The sequence below is a fragment of the Rhinoraja longicauda genome, chromosome 2 (genome assembly GCF_053455715.1).
Source record: "Rhinoraja longicauda isolate Sanriku21f chromosome 2, sRhiLon1.1, whole genome shotgun sequence".
In the NCBI taxonomy this organism is placed as follows: Eukaryota; Metazoa; Chordata; class Chondrichthyes; order Rajiformes; family Arhynchobatidae; genus Rhinoraja; species Rhinoraja longicauda.
This window is the reverse complement of record NC_135954.1, coordinates 75738717-75753397: the sequence shown is the minus strand read 5'-3', so window position 1 is coordinate 75753397 and position 14681 is coordinate 75738717. Positions and strand designations below refer to the sequence as shown.

General features: G+C 41.8%; 1 protein-coding gene across 1 annotated transcript; it reads left to right on the top strand.

Moving 5' to 3' along the window:
- Positions 1 to 3075: 3075 nt before the first annotated feature.
- Positions 3076 to 8655, top strand: LOC144610153 (interleukin-6-like). Its single transcript, XM_078428706.1, has 4 exons — positions 3076 to 3252; positions 4797 to 4910; positions 6665 to 6811; positions 8461 to 8655. Exons 1-4 carry the CDS (start codon positions 3076 to 3078, stop codon positions 8653 to 8655), a joined length of 633 nt encoding a protein of 210 aa, XP_078284832.1.
- Positions 8656 to 14681: the final 6026 nt, after the last annotated feature.

Below are 14681 nucleotides of genomic sequence, written 5' to 3'. Positions count from 1 at the left end.
AGATGTCCCTATTCATCCATTATCCCCGTGTTTACAGGCCCATACATGGTCAATGGATAAGAATCTTTGATTGTAAATTCCCCCGCATCATTTCTCTGTTATTCTCCAATTCTATAACTTTTTGACATATTTGCACTCCTACAAATATCAGCCACTTGCACATTCCTGATGTTAATTGTTCTTGTGTTGTCAACTGACAAGGCCCAAAATTTTGAAATTCCTTTCCTATATCTCTCCACTTTAAAATGCCCTTGCATCACGTCCTTACTCACCCCTGTGAGGAATAGGGTATAGGAGCCTTTGTGGCTGTTGAGCCTACTTCCATCGCACACTGACGAATACAATACCATTGGAGGATTCATGAATGTGATGGATAAATATGAGAAGCTATCGTGGCCAGTGGTGCATAGAATGAGCATTGAGAAAGATTGATGGGGTGAAAATTAATTGGACTACTTAGTCCTGATGACTGAGCTTTTTGGGAGATATTGCCGCCTATGCACGCTTGGAGGGGAGAGAACAATAGCACACCTGCATGAGGCCCCAACCCTTGGTGACCCTGTAATCTCATTCTCTGAGGCTGATGTCAGCATTCTTCAAGAGGGTGGATCCACAAAAAGCATCCAGCCCAGACAGTATACCTGTCCGAGTGTTATAGACCTGTGCAGACCAACTGGTTAGAGTATTCATAAGTTCATAAGTTATAGGAACAGAATTAGACCATTTGGCCCATCAAGTCCACTCCACCATTCAATCTTGGCTGATCTTTCTGGGCTGCGTCCAAATTCACTGCAATTTCTTGGAGCCTTGCATGGAAGTGTTCCCAAATCATACTGTGATGTATCCCGATAAAATATTTTCTACGGCGCATCTATAGAAGTTGGTGAGAGTTGTTGGGAACATGCCAAACTTCCTAAGCCTTCTAAGGAAGAAGAGGCGTTGGTGTGCTTTCAACCATTGTTTTAATATGGTTAATCCAGGACAAGTTGCTGGTGATATTTACTCCTTTGAACTTGAAGCTTTCAACCACCTCTACTTCGGTCCCATCAACCGGGGTATGACCGCTTCACTTCCTGAAGTCGATCACTATGTCCTTTGTCTTGCCCTGGAAGAGTATCATATGTTATGAAGGGCAGATATACTGCAATGGACAGATTGGAAAACATGGTTAGAAGTTTAAATGCAGTTACAAGATCAGAATCAATAGCATTTGTCCCTGAGTTTAATTATGGTCCAGGAAAACAAGAGGTTGTTATGACAGGGTTTGAAAGAAGGTTAGAAGAGGGAATTTCTGAAAGTGTTGATAACTTCAAGGCTAGCCATGGCTTGTTTGAATATATGAAGAAGCATGCAAATACATAATATTCCATTTGTGGGGGAGGTAGTAAATGCAAATACCATGGTGACAGAATACTTTACCAAGCAACTGTAACATTTTCTGAGGAAGGTGGTTACACCCCTAAACAAGCGTTCAACATGATTAGATGGGGTTTTTTTAAAGGAAGATGCCCTCGGCCACATACTTTTCAAAAGACGAGAACCATGCTCCAGGCTCCAAGATAACCAAAGACCAGCTTATATTTCTCCGCAGAATGAATGCTAAGAGTGACAATGCCTGGGCCTCTTATGAACTCCAAGGCTCCAAAGAAAAATTCAAAGTCCAATGCTCACAATGCAATTTCACGAGCTATCTGTTAGGCACTCACACCAGGACGGTCTATGTCCTGCCGCAAGATCTCCTGGAACTGATTCTAATAAAAGTTCCTGGACCCGAAATATCAGTTTGATTCTTCCTTCACTGATGCCCCCTATCCAAATGAATATTTCCAGAATTCACTTTTTATTTTGAATTTTCTGCATTGATAGTTTTTTGATCAAAGCGCCTGATGTTATGGGGGTTTGAGGAGTCCAGTTTTAACCTTGCAGACAGAATAAGGCAACTCTTTTCACATGGAATTGGAGGCTAGCCCAACAAGACATGCAGAGGTTAGAGAGCATCCACTTGTCCAAACAGGCAAGACTCTAAACAAATGAGCACTGCCACCAGTGTACCTCTGGAATCCACCTCTGGCCAAGCCAAAGAGAATGTCATGGCATTGGAGTTATCTAATTAACTAATCTTAATGTAATTTGAAGTTACATTATTTACCATGCAAAAGATCCCAATAGATTTTGCAGTATTTTTATACAAATATTCAATTGTATGTTGCCACCATGTAATTTAATTTCTAGTTTGTGGTATGAAATATTTCAAAACGTATGGCTCCAGTTGCAGTTTCCACATTATCCAGCCATTATTGTTAGCTAACTGTGTATTGTTGCCATACGTCTTTGGCACCAATGCTGCATTTGCTAATGTAATTCATTCAGCAAAGGTGGCCATAAATGGCAGATGAGCCATGCAATGCTGCTTCCTGACAGTCAATGAACTGATCCATGCTTAGCTGTTGCTGCTAGCTCGAGCCGCTGCTCCAACCCATCGACGAGCTTTGGTGCTCATTCTTAACTCCTGCTCTACTGGAGTCTGGCGTATCACCAACAGCTATCAGGATGAGGGCCGCCAGAAAGTAATGGCTGGATAGCACACTGTACTCCCCGTGCTTCATAAGCTTCTGAAAGACGAGTAATAAGAGAGAAAGTGCAAGTATCTTCCTGTAATTTATTTTGCAGTGAAAGGGAGGTTTTTCAACCACACTTTCACTATGATTTGGGGAATACTCTTCATTGGTAACTTCCTTAATTACCCCAATAGAAAAATTGGAAAAAAACTTACACGTTAGAATATTTTTAGCCGTCGTTTTTTTATGATGTCGCTGGGGTTTTCACTGGGAAAAACAGCAACTAGACCAGGACAATAAATAAGGGGCAACGATGTCTGAGAACCAGCAAACATCTCAACACTCCTTGTTAAGACAACTCTACACTGACGATCCCTGCGACCCTGACAATGCCCTCGTTGCACTGTTAGTACAAACTCTGATCTCTGCGCTCTGCTGCTGGCCCTTGCCTTTGGGGAGGCTCTGGCACTAACCTTGTCTCTCTCTTCCAGACCTCTGCCTGCCTGTCCTGGTGCTGATGTACCTGACACCCGCACTTATATCGCAAGTGCACGCCTCCCCTCTTCTTGAATCTTCGGGAGAATCTGAAGACTTCCTCGGAATGACTGAAGATCCCAGTGATGCTACCGAGTTGAATCTTGAACCTTTGGCCCTGTTCATCCGGAACATTGCCATGGAACAGCAGAAACAGCAGGTGGGTCTGGGAAAATCCTCAGATGAGCTTGACACGAATATTAGTAAATCACTGCGAGTTATTTTGTGAAAGTAGTGGCATTTCATATATTCTTTTGTTTTATATTGTATTATCACGATTTGACCAACAATTATTGCTCTAATCACACTTAAGAAGGTGATGATGGCAATCCACCGTTTTGAACCATCGTGCTTCTGGTGAAAGCACTCTAATGGTGCTGCAGGCAGGAAGTTCCAAGATATCGTCCTGATCAATAAGAAGGGCCATATATTTACAGGTCAGGATGGCGTACAACCTGGACAGGAACCTGCAGGTGGTGGTAATCCATTACCTTGTACCCTTGCACTTCTTGCTAGTGTAGGTTACAAATAGTTGGGACAAGTAAATGCAGTGTATTTTGTAGAAGGGGTGTGGCAGCAGTGGAGGGCATAGATGTTCATGTTCCTGCAAGGCATCCAGGATGTTAGAACTATATTTATCAGGCAAGTGGGGCGTCTTCACAACCTTGACTGGTGCCATCGATAGTGAAAGGGCTTGGGTCTAAGGAGGTGAATCATTTACTGCAGAATACCCAGCCACTGAACTCTTCTCGTATCCATGGTATTATGTGGCTAAATCAGCTGAGTTCCTGGTTCTGGAGCCTCCCAGAATATTAATGGTTCAAGGGATGGTAATGGAATACCCATTGAATGGCAAGGGCAGATAGTTAAACTGTCTCTTGTTGAAGATGGTCATTGTCTGGCATTTTGTGCTGTAAATGTTACTTGTCACTCATCAACCCAGGGCTGAATGTAGTTGCAAACTTATCACATTCAGTTTTTATTTGTTGACGTTTGTGATGGTTGAGCTAACAGGAGGATAATCTATTTGACACTTCAGTTTGAATATGGTTATGTATGCTCCAGTCATCAATGCTCACCTGCTGGGCCCTGCCATTGTTGAACTTGGGGATGCTAGAAAGAGCACAGCAAAGATTCATGCAACGTTGCGTGGACTGGTGGGCTTGAGCTACAAGGAGAGATTGATAGGCTGGGTGTGATTTCCTTACCGGCAGATACTGAGGGTTTACCGTATAAAGTTTAGAAAATCATGATAGGCATAGATCAGATGAAATGTCACAATCTTTTTCTTGGGGTAGACGAGTCTAGAGGGCATAGATTTAAGTTGAGAGGGGAAAGACTTAGAGGGAATCTAAGTGCAAGATTTTCACAGAGGGGGTGGTAAGCATAAGTGATAAGCTGCCAGAGGTGGTAGAGGTAGTTAGTTGCAATATTTAAAAGCCATTTGCACATGTACATGAATAGGAAAGGTTTGGCGAGATATGGGCCAAACACAAGTGAAAGGGATTCGAACAGATAGGCACTTTGGTTGGCATTGCCAGGTTGTTCTGAAGGGCCTGTTTAATGCTGTATTAATCTCTAAATCTATGTCCTCATGATGCTGTCATGTTTACACTACTCATGAGGATCCCCACTGTCCATCGATTCCCCATAACAACCAATTAGGTTGAGGTGGCGACTAACAAAATATTATATTTTCCCCAGTTATGCAACTATTTTCTCATGTGCAATGGAAGTGCAAGTTCACTGGAGATATACAAAATGGACCTCCCACAGATTCGAAAGAGGGATAAATGTTTCCAAGGAAACTTCCAAAAGGTGAGATATTTTGCTTATTATTAATCAGTTGGTCCTTGCAGCATAGTATTGGTTAAGTACTTGCTTCCAGTGAAAAGATGGACTTGTATAAACAGTTCTATTTTTCAAGGAAAAGTGGTATCTGGAATTTTATTTGTTCCAGACATTGATTAATTCTTTTAAAATTACCTAGTTCAGTGGAGATATTGAAAACATTGGTGATAATTATTTTATTAACTATAGATTTGAATATAGTGGAATATTCCTGATTGAGGAACAGCGTTGAGAGAATAGTACACTGGTGGAATTTTTAATCCATGAGTTTTTTAACTGAGCTTCCATGTCCCCTCTCAGTTGGATATGAAGGAACATATAAAATTCTTAAATGATTGGACAAGCTAGATGCAGGAAAAATGTTCCCGATGTTGGGGGAGTCCAGAACCAGGGGTGACAGTTTAAGAATAAGGGGTAGGCCATTTAGGACTGAGTTGAGGAAAAACTTCTTCACCCAAAGAGTTTTCAGTGGACGGGTTTCGACCAAGGTGTCATGCTCGGAGGCGCCATTGACTTGTGAAATGGTCTGGCCTAACCTTGCTGTCCTTATGGTCAGGCAGTGGAGTGGCGGTCAGGCAGTGGAGGCCAGTTCGTTGGATGCTTTCAAGAGAGAGCTGGATAGAGCTCTTAAGGATAGCGGAGTGAGGGGGTATGGGGAGAAGGCAGGAACGGGGTACTGATTGAGTGATCAGCCATGATCGCATTGAATGGCGGTGCTGGCTCGAAGGGCTGAATGGCCTACTCCTGCACCTATTGTCTATTGTCTATTGTGTGCATATCCCCTACAAAAAGGATAGCAGTAAAACTCCGTTTATCTTTGTGTTAGTAGCGTCTGTCTTTGTGTGAGCTTTGGCCTTTAATAAACGTAGTGAAATGCCTGTGTATGTGTTTGCCTCATTGATCTAAATAAATGAATGAAAAGAGTTCTCATAGCGCAGCGTGTGTGTCAGCGTTTGATTTTAATGGTCAAAATGAATGCGACTAGAATCTTTGAATGAGATGTCACGATAAAGTGCAGGCGACAACCTTGCAAACCTGGAGACAGCATGCAACAGCGCCCGCAATAAGCAACGATACCTGGCAACAAGCCAGCTGTCGCCGAGAAATTTCATACCAGTTGATTTCTCAGCGACGCGCCGAGATCCACTACGATTCTTTGAAGACTCCACACCCCCGCGACACCCCGGCAAACTGTCGGCGACAGCCTAGACGCCGGCAGTCGCCTTAAAATCGCCTGTGGGACATGCCCTTTAGATTTAGCTCTTAGGGCTAAAGGAATCAAGGGATATGGGGAAAAAGCAGGAACGGGGTACTGATTTTAGATGATCAGCCATGATCATAATGAATGGCGGTGCTGGCTCAAAGGGCCAAATGGCCTAGCCCTGCACCTATTTTTCTATGTTCTATGTCTATGTTTTCTATCCCAAAACCCCTTCAGAAAAAGATGCTAAGGAGTTCTTTCAGTGTCCTAAAAATTTATTGCAACACCAACTTCAGCATCAATGGCATTGATCCTTTGGAGCCTTTATCCCTAGTGTTTGTGAAGCATTGCCACATACAAATTGATTACTCTATTTTTTATGTTACAACAGTGATGACCCTTCCACGGTAGCTGCAAAAAGCTCCACATCAGGAAGAATCTTTATTTCTAGCCCCAATAAAATTGTCTGACACGATGTACAAAATTCTGAAATTATGTTGCATTTTTGTATTCTTTGCAGAAAAAATGTTTATCCAACATCATCAAAAGATTTCAGGCGTACAAAAAGTACCTGTTATTTGTGCGACAGTGGATTAAGGATGATAATCGTCAAGTGGATGCAATACTGAGCAGCACAAAGATTTTGGTTGACTTGCTCCCACTGGAGGTAACAACAGCACAAAGATTATTTGGACCATGGTCATATGTAGGAGATTGAATAGTCTATGTAGAATTACATAGAATAGTACAGAATGTGCAATGGAGTAACAGATATTTGGCCATTTGAGTTATGCTTGTGTTTATTTGTCAAACAAACCTCCTTTTACTTAACCCTGATGGGTTTGTACCCTTGCCTACCTCACAAGTTTATCCCTCTTGAAATTAAATATTTAACTGTAATTGCTAGATTTATCTATAAAGAGTGGTCTGTAGATGTATGAATCAGATGCCTAAAGAAACTGATAATAAAATAGAGTACTATTATTTTATTTTATCGTATTAGTATCTAAGCCAGGGCATTGTTCTATCTACCATTGATGCACTTCAATCACCACTTCCTGCTTTACACATCACTGTAACATTGAAGGCATGCATTATAAACCAAGAGGAACAAGGGTTACATTTCTAGAACTTACACTCAAACTCCCTTAACATCAGTGGTCATCTGAAGAAACTCCAGTAAAAGAAAGTAAGGCAGGATTTTTACCAGTTCTCAGCAGTTTACACCAAACATCCATCAAATTACTAATACTATTTTCTTTAAGTTTCACATTCCAATACTATTTTCTCAAGTTTCACACATACCCCTTCCAACCCTTATCAATTTGGTGGAAAGTTTCCGTTTTCTTATTTCATTTCCGTCATTCCGATTTCGCCTCACATTTTTCCGAAAAACAGTCGGTAATTGCAATTTGTCAATTCGGCCGCCAGAGATCGCTAGAGGTTCCGCGAGAAATGCCCCCGCCCTGCAAATTTCCCCGAAAATGTGGCACCTAGACTGAGCAAGGCAGCCAATCTCAACCTCATCGGGACTTCCAAGGCCAATTTGTCAATTCGGGACTTCCATGGCCGATCAGTGGGTTGAATTTGCAACCTGCGGCCGGGGCTCTGGAATTCCAGCCCAGCTGGAGCCAGCACATCTACCCCCATAGCCGACTTCCTTGGCCTGCTGGATAAACCAGCAAAGCTCTGGAATCAAGTGCCAGAAAATCAGTGGTGGAACTGTAATGAGTAAATAGTCGAGTCGCATATATCAACTCTTTGTTCATAACTTAGTCATACATTTTATGACCATTGTTCTTTTATTCAATACCAAGAGAATTGGGATGTGTAAGAAAAAAACAAAATAGCAAAAACAAAACAACATTTTTTCTTTGTGTTGCAATAAGTATCTCTGTTCAATAACCTTTCTATAAATAACAGAATATACTCAAGATAGGCCTGACATTGTACATGTAGTCCAGAAACTACAGACTGTTGGAAATAATAGTCATTTTTCACACATGAATGTAGTGCAACGCGTATACGCATTTGGCGTGCATACTTTTTGTTGCTGAAAAGTTGCATTAGGTGCCATATTATGAATTTTGATGTAAAATTCTGAATTTTGGACATCAAAATTATGAATTTGTAAAATCAAATGTTGGGAGGTCTGCACACACTCTTGATTCTATATCTATAATAGCTATCAAAGACCTGGCGCTTTTGTAAAAGTGTCTTGATTAATATTGATATCTTGATTTTAAAGTACCATGGTTTCACATTAGCCATATAAAATTAGCTTTAATTCTTGTTTTCTTCCTCTTTCGTTAATAGAGCCACATCCGCGAACGCATTGCTCAGCAGGATAAAAGTAATGGGGCGGCTTTCAATCAGGACCAATCTTCAAAGAGGGACTGGGATAAGCAAGTGGCAATTCATGTCATTCTTAGAAACTTTGCTCTCTATATGGAGAGTACAGTTCGAGTTCTTCGATTCATTAAATTCATTTCTACAACTGTGTCCTTATAAGAACAATAGTAACAATGTATGAACGTTCTAGTTCACAGATATTTCCGAAAATTTGCCTTTATGGTAGATAACACCATTGTTCTATGTTCAGAACCAATTGGTTTTGGTTTAAGTTAATTTATATGAAAAATGAAAAATATAAATTATATTGGCCTATTTATAATATTTTAATTGAGTATTTATTTTGCAGAACCATCAGTTTAATATTGTGAAGTCAAAATCCAGTTTTATCATTGTGCTCCTCAATCAACCAAATTATATTTTTGTGCTATTGTTGTAATTGAAAGTCAACAAACCAAAATAAATGATATTTCAAATTTAGTTCTACTTGCATTCTGTTGTTCGTGAGCTGATTGTCAAAATATATCGAAAATAACTGTTAAAATAAGAGTATAGAGCAGCAATTTGTAAATCCAGTTGGATATTATGGTGATATCCTCATCCAGTTGGATGTTTAAACCATCAACTCCAGATCCTAACTCCTGCTACAATTAGACTGATGAGTGAAAAAAGGGTCAAAATAGAACCAGCCTCACTCCACACGAAGTCTCCCTGGGTATCCAAGCTCCAAGCTGTGAAATCTGCACCACAAACCAAAGTCTTCAAGTACCAAATCTGGAATGATTTCATGCAAGTTTTCATGCAAGAAAGTTTCGACTAGTTCGGGAGAGAATTATGCTTCCAAGACAATTATGTGTTGACGTTTAGAACGTGACCTTTTCTACAGAAATGGCAGACCTATGACAGTTGTTATAGAAACAGAATCAAGGGTCTGATGGGAATGTTAAATAGTATTAGTAAAGAAATAGTGCAGTAGAAATGTATGGGAGTATAAGATGAAAAATACCCTGGACGTAATGGATACAAGCCCCGATCAGAGATATGATCACATCATCCGACCCGTTTCAAAACAATGATCACTGTGTTGGACAATAGACAATAGACAATAGGTGCAGGAGGAGGCCATTCGGCCCTTTGAGCCAGCACCGCCATTCAATGTGATCATGGCTGAGGATGGATGTATTGGTTTAGAACTTCAATGTTATTAGATTTTAGAATGTATGCCAGGGATTGGAATGTGGCAAACATTACTTTGTCACGCTAGATTGTACAAGGAGATAAACCAGGCACTTACAGACCAATTAGACTGACATCTGTCACATAAAGAATGCTAGAATATTGTTAGCAACCAGGTAGTGAAAACTCTTAAGGAGAGAGTCCACCTCACTTATAACAGAGAAGTGTTATTTTACAATGTTTTGGGGGGTGTAAATTGAGAATGGATGAGAGGGACTAGTGGATTGAATGCATCTGGATTTTCAAAAAAATTCAAAAAGATGATGCATAGCATATTACTTAAAGAAGTTTATGCCTCATGGCATTGAGGATGTTAATTGGTAAAAATGAATGAAAGAATAAACAAAACTACATGGTGTAGCTAATGTGGAGTATGAGCATCAGTATTTGGGCCTCAGCTATTTGCAGGCAATGGTAGTAACAGATGAAGGGAAAAGGTGCAATTTATCAACGTTTTCCAAGTATATAAATCTAGGTTGGAAATTAAGCCATGATCCATAACTGATAGGTTAATTGGTCATTGCAAATTGTCCCAAGCGTATGGGTGAAGGACAGAATCTAAGAGGAGTTTAGTTTAGTTTAGAGATATAGCACGGAAACAGGCTCTTTGGCCCACCAAATCCGCGCCAGCCAGCAATCACCCAAATATTAGTTTACACAATAGAGACAATTTACAGAAGCCAATTAACCAACAAACCTGCAGGCCTGTAGAATGTGGGAAGAAACCAGAGCACCCGGAGAAAACCCATGCCGTCACAGGGAGAACGTACACACTCCATACAAACAGTACCCATAGTCAGGATTGAACAAGGGTGTAAGGCAGCAACTTTACCACAACATTACTTTGATAAGATGGAATTAGTGTAGATGCTCGCTTGATGTTAGATGCAGACTTGATGAACTGAAGTGCCTATTTCCATGCTGCATATTACTCTAGGATGTATCACAAAATGCTGGAGTAACTCAGCAGGTCAGGCAGCATCTTGGAGAGAAGAAATGGGTGACGTTTCGGGTCGAGACCCTTCTTCAGTCTTCAGCATTTTGTGATACCCTCGATTTGTACCAGCATCTGCAGTTATTTTCCTACACTCTAGGATGTATGTAAGTTAAGTGATGAACTAGGTAAAAACAATAGGAAAAACTGTTATTTCTGCCGTATTAAGAAAATAGGAAAATATATGATTTAAATGGTGAGATCGTGGGAAATATTTAGCTCAAGAGAGATGTGTAGGAAAGAAGGGTCTCGACCCAAAACATCACCCATTCCTTCTCTCCAGAGATGCTGCCTGTCCCTGTGAGTTACTCCAGCATTTTGTGTCTACTTCAGTTCAAGAGAGACTTGGGTACCATTGCACTCAAATCACAAATGGTTAACATGCAGATAAACCAAGCAATTAGAAAAGCAAATGGTCTTTCAGCCTTTATTATGAAATGATTGAAATATCAATATAGGGCGGCACAGTGGAGTAGCAGGTAGGGCTGCTGCCTCACAGCGCCAGACACAGGCTCGATCTGATCTTGGGTGGTGTGTGGAGTTTGCACCTTCACCCTGTACCAAGTGTGTTTCCTCTGGGTGCTCCAGTTTCATTCCACATCCCAAAGACATGTGGGTTTGTAGGGAGTATGTGTAGGGAGTAAATGCACAAGTGGGGTAACATAGAGCAAGTGCGAATGGGTGATCGATGGTCGACATGGATTCAGTGGGCCGAAGTGCTTGTTTCCATGCTGTATCATTCAATCAGAGTCTTATCACAAGTGTACAGGTCCAAAATGAGACCACACCTCGGATATTGTGTACTGTTTTGGTATCCCTGCCTAACCTTGCCTTACAGCAACTGCAATAGAGGTTCACAAGACTTAAACCCAGGAGAGGAAATTGTGATATAAAGAAAGCCCACAATTAAGTTGCATTAAAACTGGTGAGTTTAGAGGAAGTGGATGAATTAGTTTTGATCACCGAGAATATTTAGGTTCTACAATAGACTGTCTATGTTTTCTAGTTTAGAGAAAAATAAAAGCCAGTCCAGTTGAAACATACAATAGTGTACCCTTGTTATTACGATTCTCTTTATAACATATTTTTGTTATAGCAGACGGAGCGTACCCACAATAATCAGTATGGGAATCCCACACTGTGGGAGGCCATTGTAATTGCCAAACAATTGCTTCCATCAACACTTGTGCAATGATGTGTAGGAAAAAAAACTGCAGATGCTGGTTTAAATCGAAGGTAGACACAAAATGATGGAGTAACTCAGCGGGTCAGGCAGCATCTCAGGAGAGAAGGAATGGGTGACATTTCGGGTCGAGTCTGAAGAAAGGTCTCAACCCGAAACGTCACCCATTCCTTCTCTCCTGAGATGCTGCCTGACCCGCTGAGTTACTCCAGCATTTTGTGTCTACCTTGTGCAATGATACTCCAGTAAAGAATGTAACAGCCTTTAGTATTTTTTGTATTTTTAGCTTGCAGTAACAAAAATACATTTTTAACTGTTAAAAAAATTTGAACACTCAGCAGGTTAGGCAGCGTCTTTGGAAGGAGAAACAGAGTTAACGTTTAAGGTCCATGTCCTTTCACCCTGAACTCCGGGTGGGCAGTTGGTCGTGGGAATTTCACTTAGAGCGAGATACAGTTTCCGCATTCTCTCAGACCACCACCCCAATGTCCCAGACCCCCATTTTGTTCTTAATCTCTGCATGCGGGAATCAGCAACAGGGACAGCTATTATTGCCGTTCCCCAGCTGTGCTGGACAGGGTGGAGCCGGGTGGCCTTCTTGAGCTGTTGCACTCCGCGAGGTGAGCGAGGTCCCACTGGGGCTCTCAGTGATGGGGGTCCATGCATGTTGGCCTTCATGACAAGAGGAGTTGAGTGTAGTAGCAAAGAGGTCCTTCTGCAATTGTACAGAGCCCTAGTGAGACCACACCTGGAGTACTGTATGCAGTTTAAGTCTCCAAATTTGAGGAAGGACATTCTTGCTATTGAGGGATTGCAGCGTCGGTTAACTAGGTTAATTCCCGGAATGGCGGGATTGTCGTATGTTGAAAGACTGGCACGACTGGGCTTGTATACACTGGAATTTAGAAGGATGAGATGGGATCTTATTGAAACATATAAGATTATTAAGGGATTGGACATGCTAGAGGCAGGAAATATGTTCCCAATGTTGGGGGAGTCCAGAACCAGGGGCCACAGTTTAAGAATAAGGGGTAGGCCATTTAGAACGGAGATGAGGATAACCTTTTTCACTCAGAGAGTTGTAAATCTGTGGAATTCTCTGCCTCAGAAGACAGTGGAGGCCAATTCTCTGGATGCATTCAAGAGAGAGTTAGATAGAGCTCTTAAGGATAGCGGAGTCAGGGGGTATGGGGAGAGGGCAGGAATGGAGAACTGATTGTGGATGATCAGCCATGATCACATTGAATTGCGGTGCTGGCTCGAAGGGCCAAATGGCCTCCTCCTGCACCTATTGTCTATTGTCTATTTTAGGTACGTGAAGAGGAAAAAAATAGTCAAGGCAAATGAGGGACCCTTGAAGACAGAAGCAGGGGAATTTATTATGGGGAACAAAGAAATGGCAGACACGTTTAACCGTTACTTTGGATCTGTCTTCACTGAGGAAGATACACACAATCTCCCAAATGTTCTAGGGGCCGGAGAACCTAGGGTGATGGAGGAACTGAAGGAAATCCACATTAGGCAGGAAATGGTTTTGGGTAGACTGATGGGACTGAAGGCTGATTAAATCCCCAGGGCCTGATGGTCTGCATCCCAGGGTACTTAAGGAGGTGGCTCTAGAAATAGTGGAAGCATTGGAGATCATTTTTCAATGTTCTATAGATTCAGGATCAGTTCCTGTGGATTGGAGGATAGCAAATGTTATCCCACTTTTTAAGAAAGGAGGGAGAGAGAAAACGGGTAATTATAGACCAGTTAGTCTGACATCAGTGGTGGGGAAGATGCTGGAGTCAATTATAAAAGACGAAATTGCTGAGCATTTGGATAGCAGTAATAGGATCATTCCAAGTCAGCATGGATTTACGAAGGGGAAATCATGCTTGACAAATCTACTGGAATTTTTTGAGGATGTAACTAGGAAAATTGACAGGGGAGAGTCAGTAGATGTGGTGTACCTCGACTTTCAGAAAGCCTTCGGCAAGGTCCCACATAGGAGATTAGTGGGCAAAATTAGAGCACATGGTATTGGGGGTAGGGTACTGACTTGGATAGAAAATTGGTTGACAGACAGAAAGCAAAGAGTGGGGATAAATGGGTCCCTTTCGGAATGGCAGGCAGTGACCAGTGGGGTACCGCAAGGTTCGGTGCTGGGACCCCAGCTATTTACGATATACATTAATGACTTAGATGAAGGGATTAAAAGTACCATTAGCAAATTTGCAGATGATACTAAGCTGGGGGGTAGTGTGAATTGTGAGGAAGATGCAATAAGGCTGCAGGGTGACTTGGACAGGTTGTGTGAGTGGGCGGATACATGGCAGATGCAGTTTAATGTAGATAAGTGTGAGGTTATTCACTTTGGAAGTAAGAAAAGAAAGGCAGATTATTATCTGAATGGTGTCAAGTTAGGAAGAGGGGATGTTCAACGAGATCTGGGTGTCCTAGTGCATCAGTCACTGAAAGGAAGCATGCAGGTACAGCAGGCAGTGAAGAAAGCCAATGGAATGTTGGCCTTCATAACAAGAGGAGTTGAGTATAGGAGCGAAGAGGTCCTTCTACAATTGTACCGGGCCCTGGTGAGACCGCACCTGGAGTACTGTGTGCAGTTTTGGTCTCCAAATTTGAGGAAGGATATTCTTGCCATTGAGGGCGTGCAGCGTAGGTTCACTAGGTTAATTCCTGGAATGGCGGGACTGTCGTTATGTTGAAAGGCTGGAGCAATTAGGCTTGTATACACTGGAATTTAGAAGGATGAGGGGGGATCTTATTGCA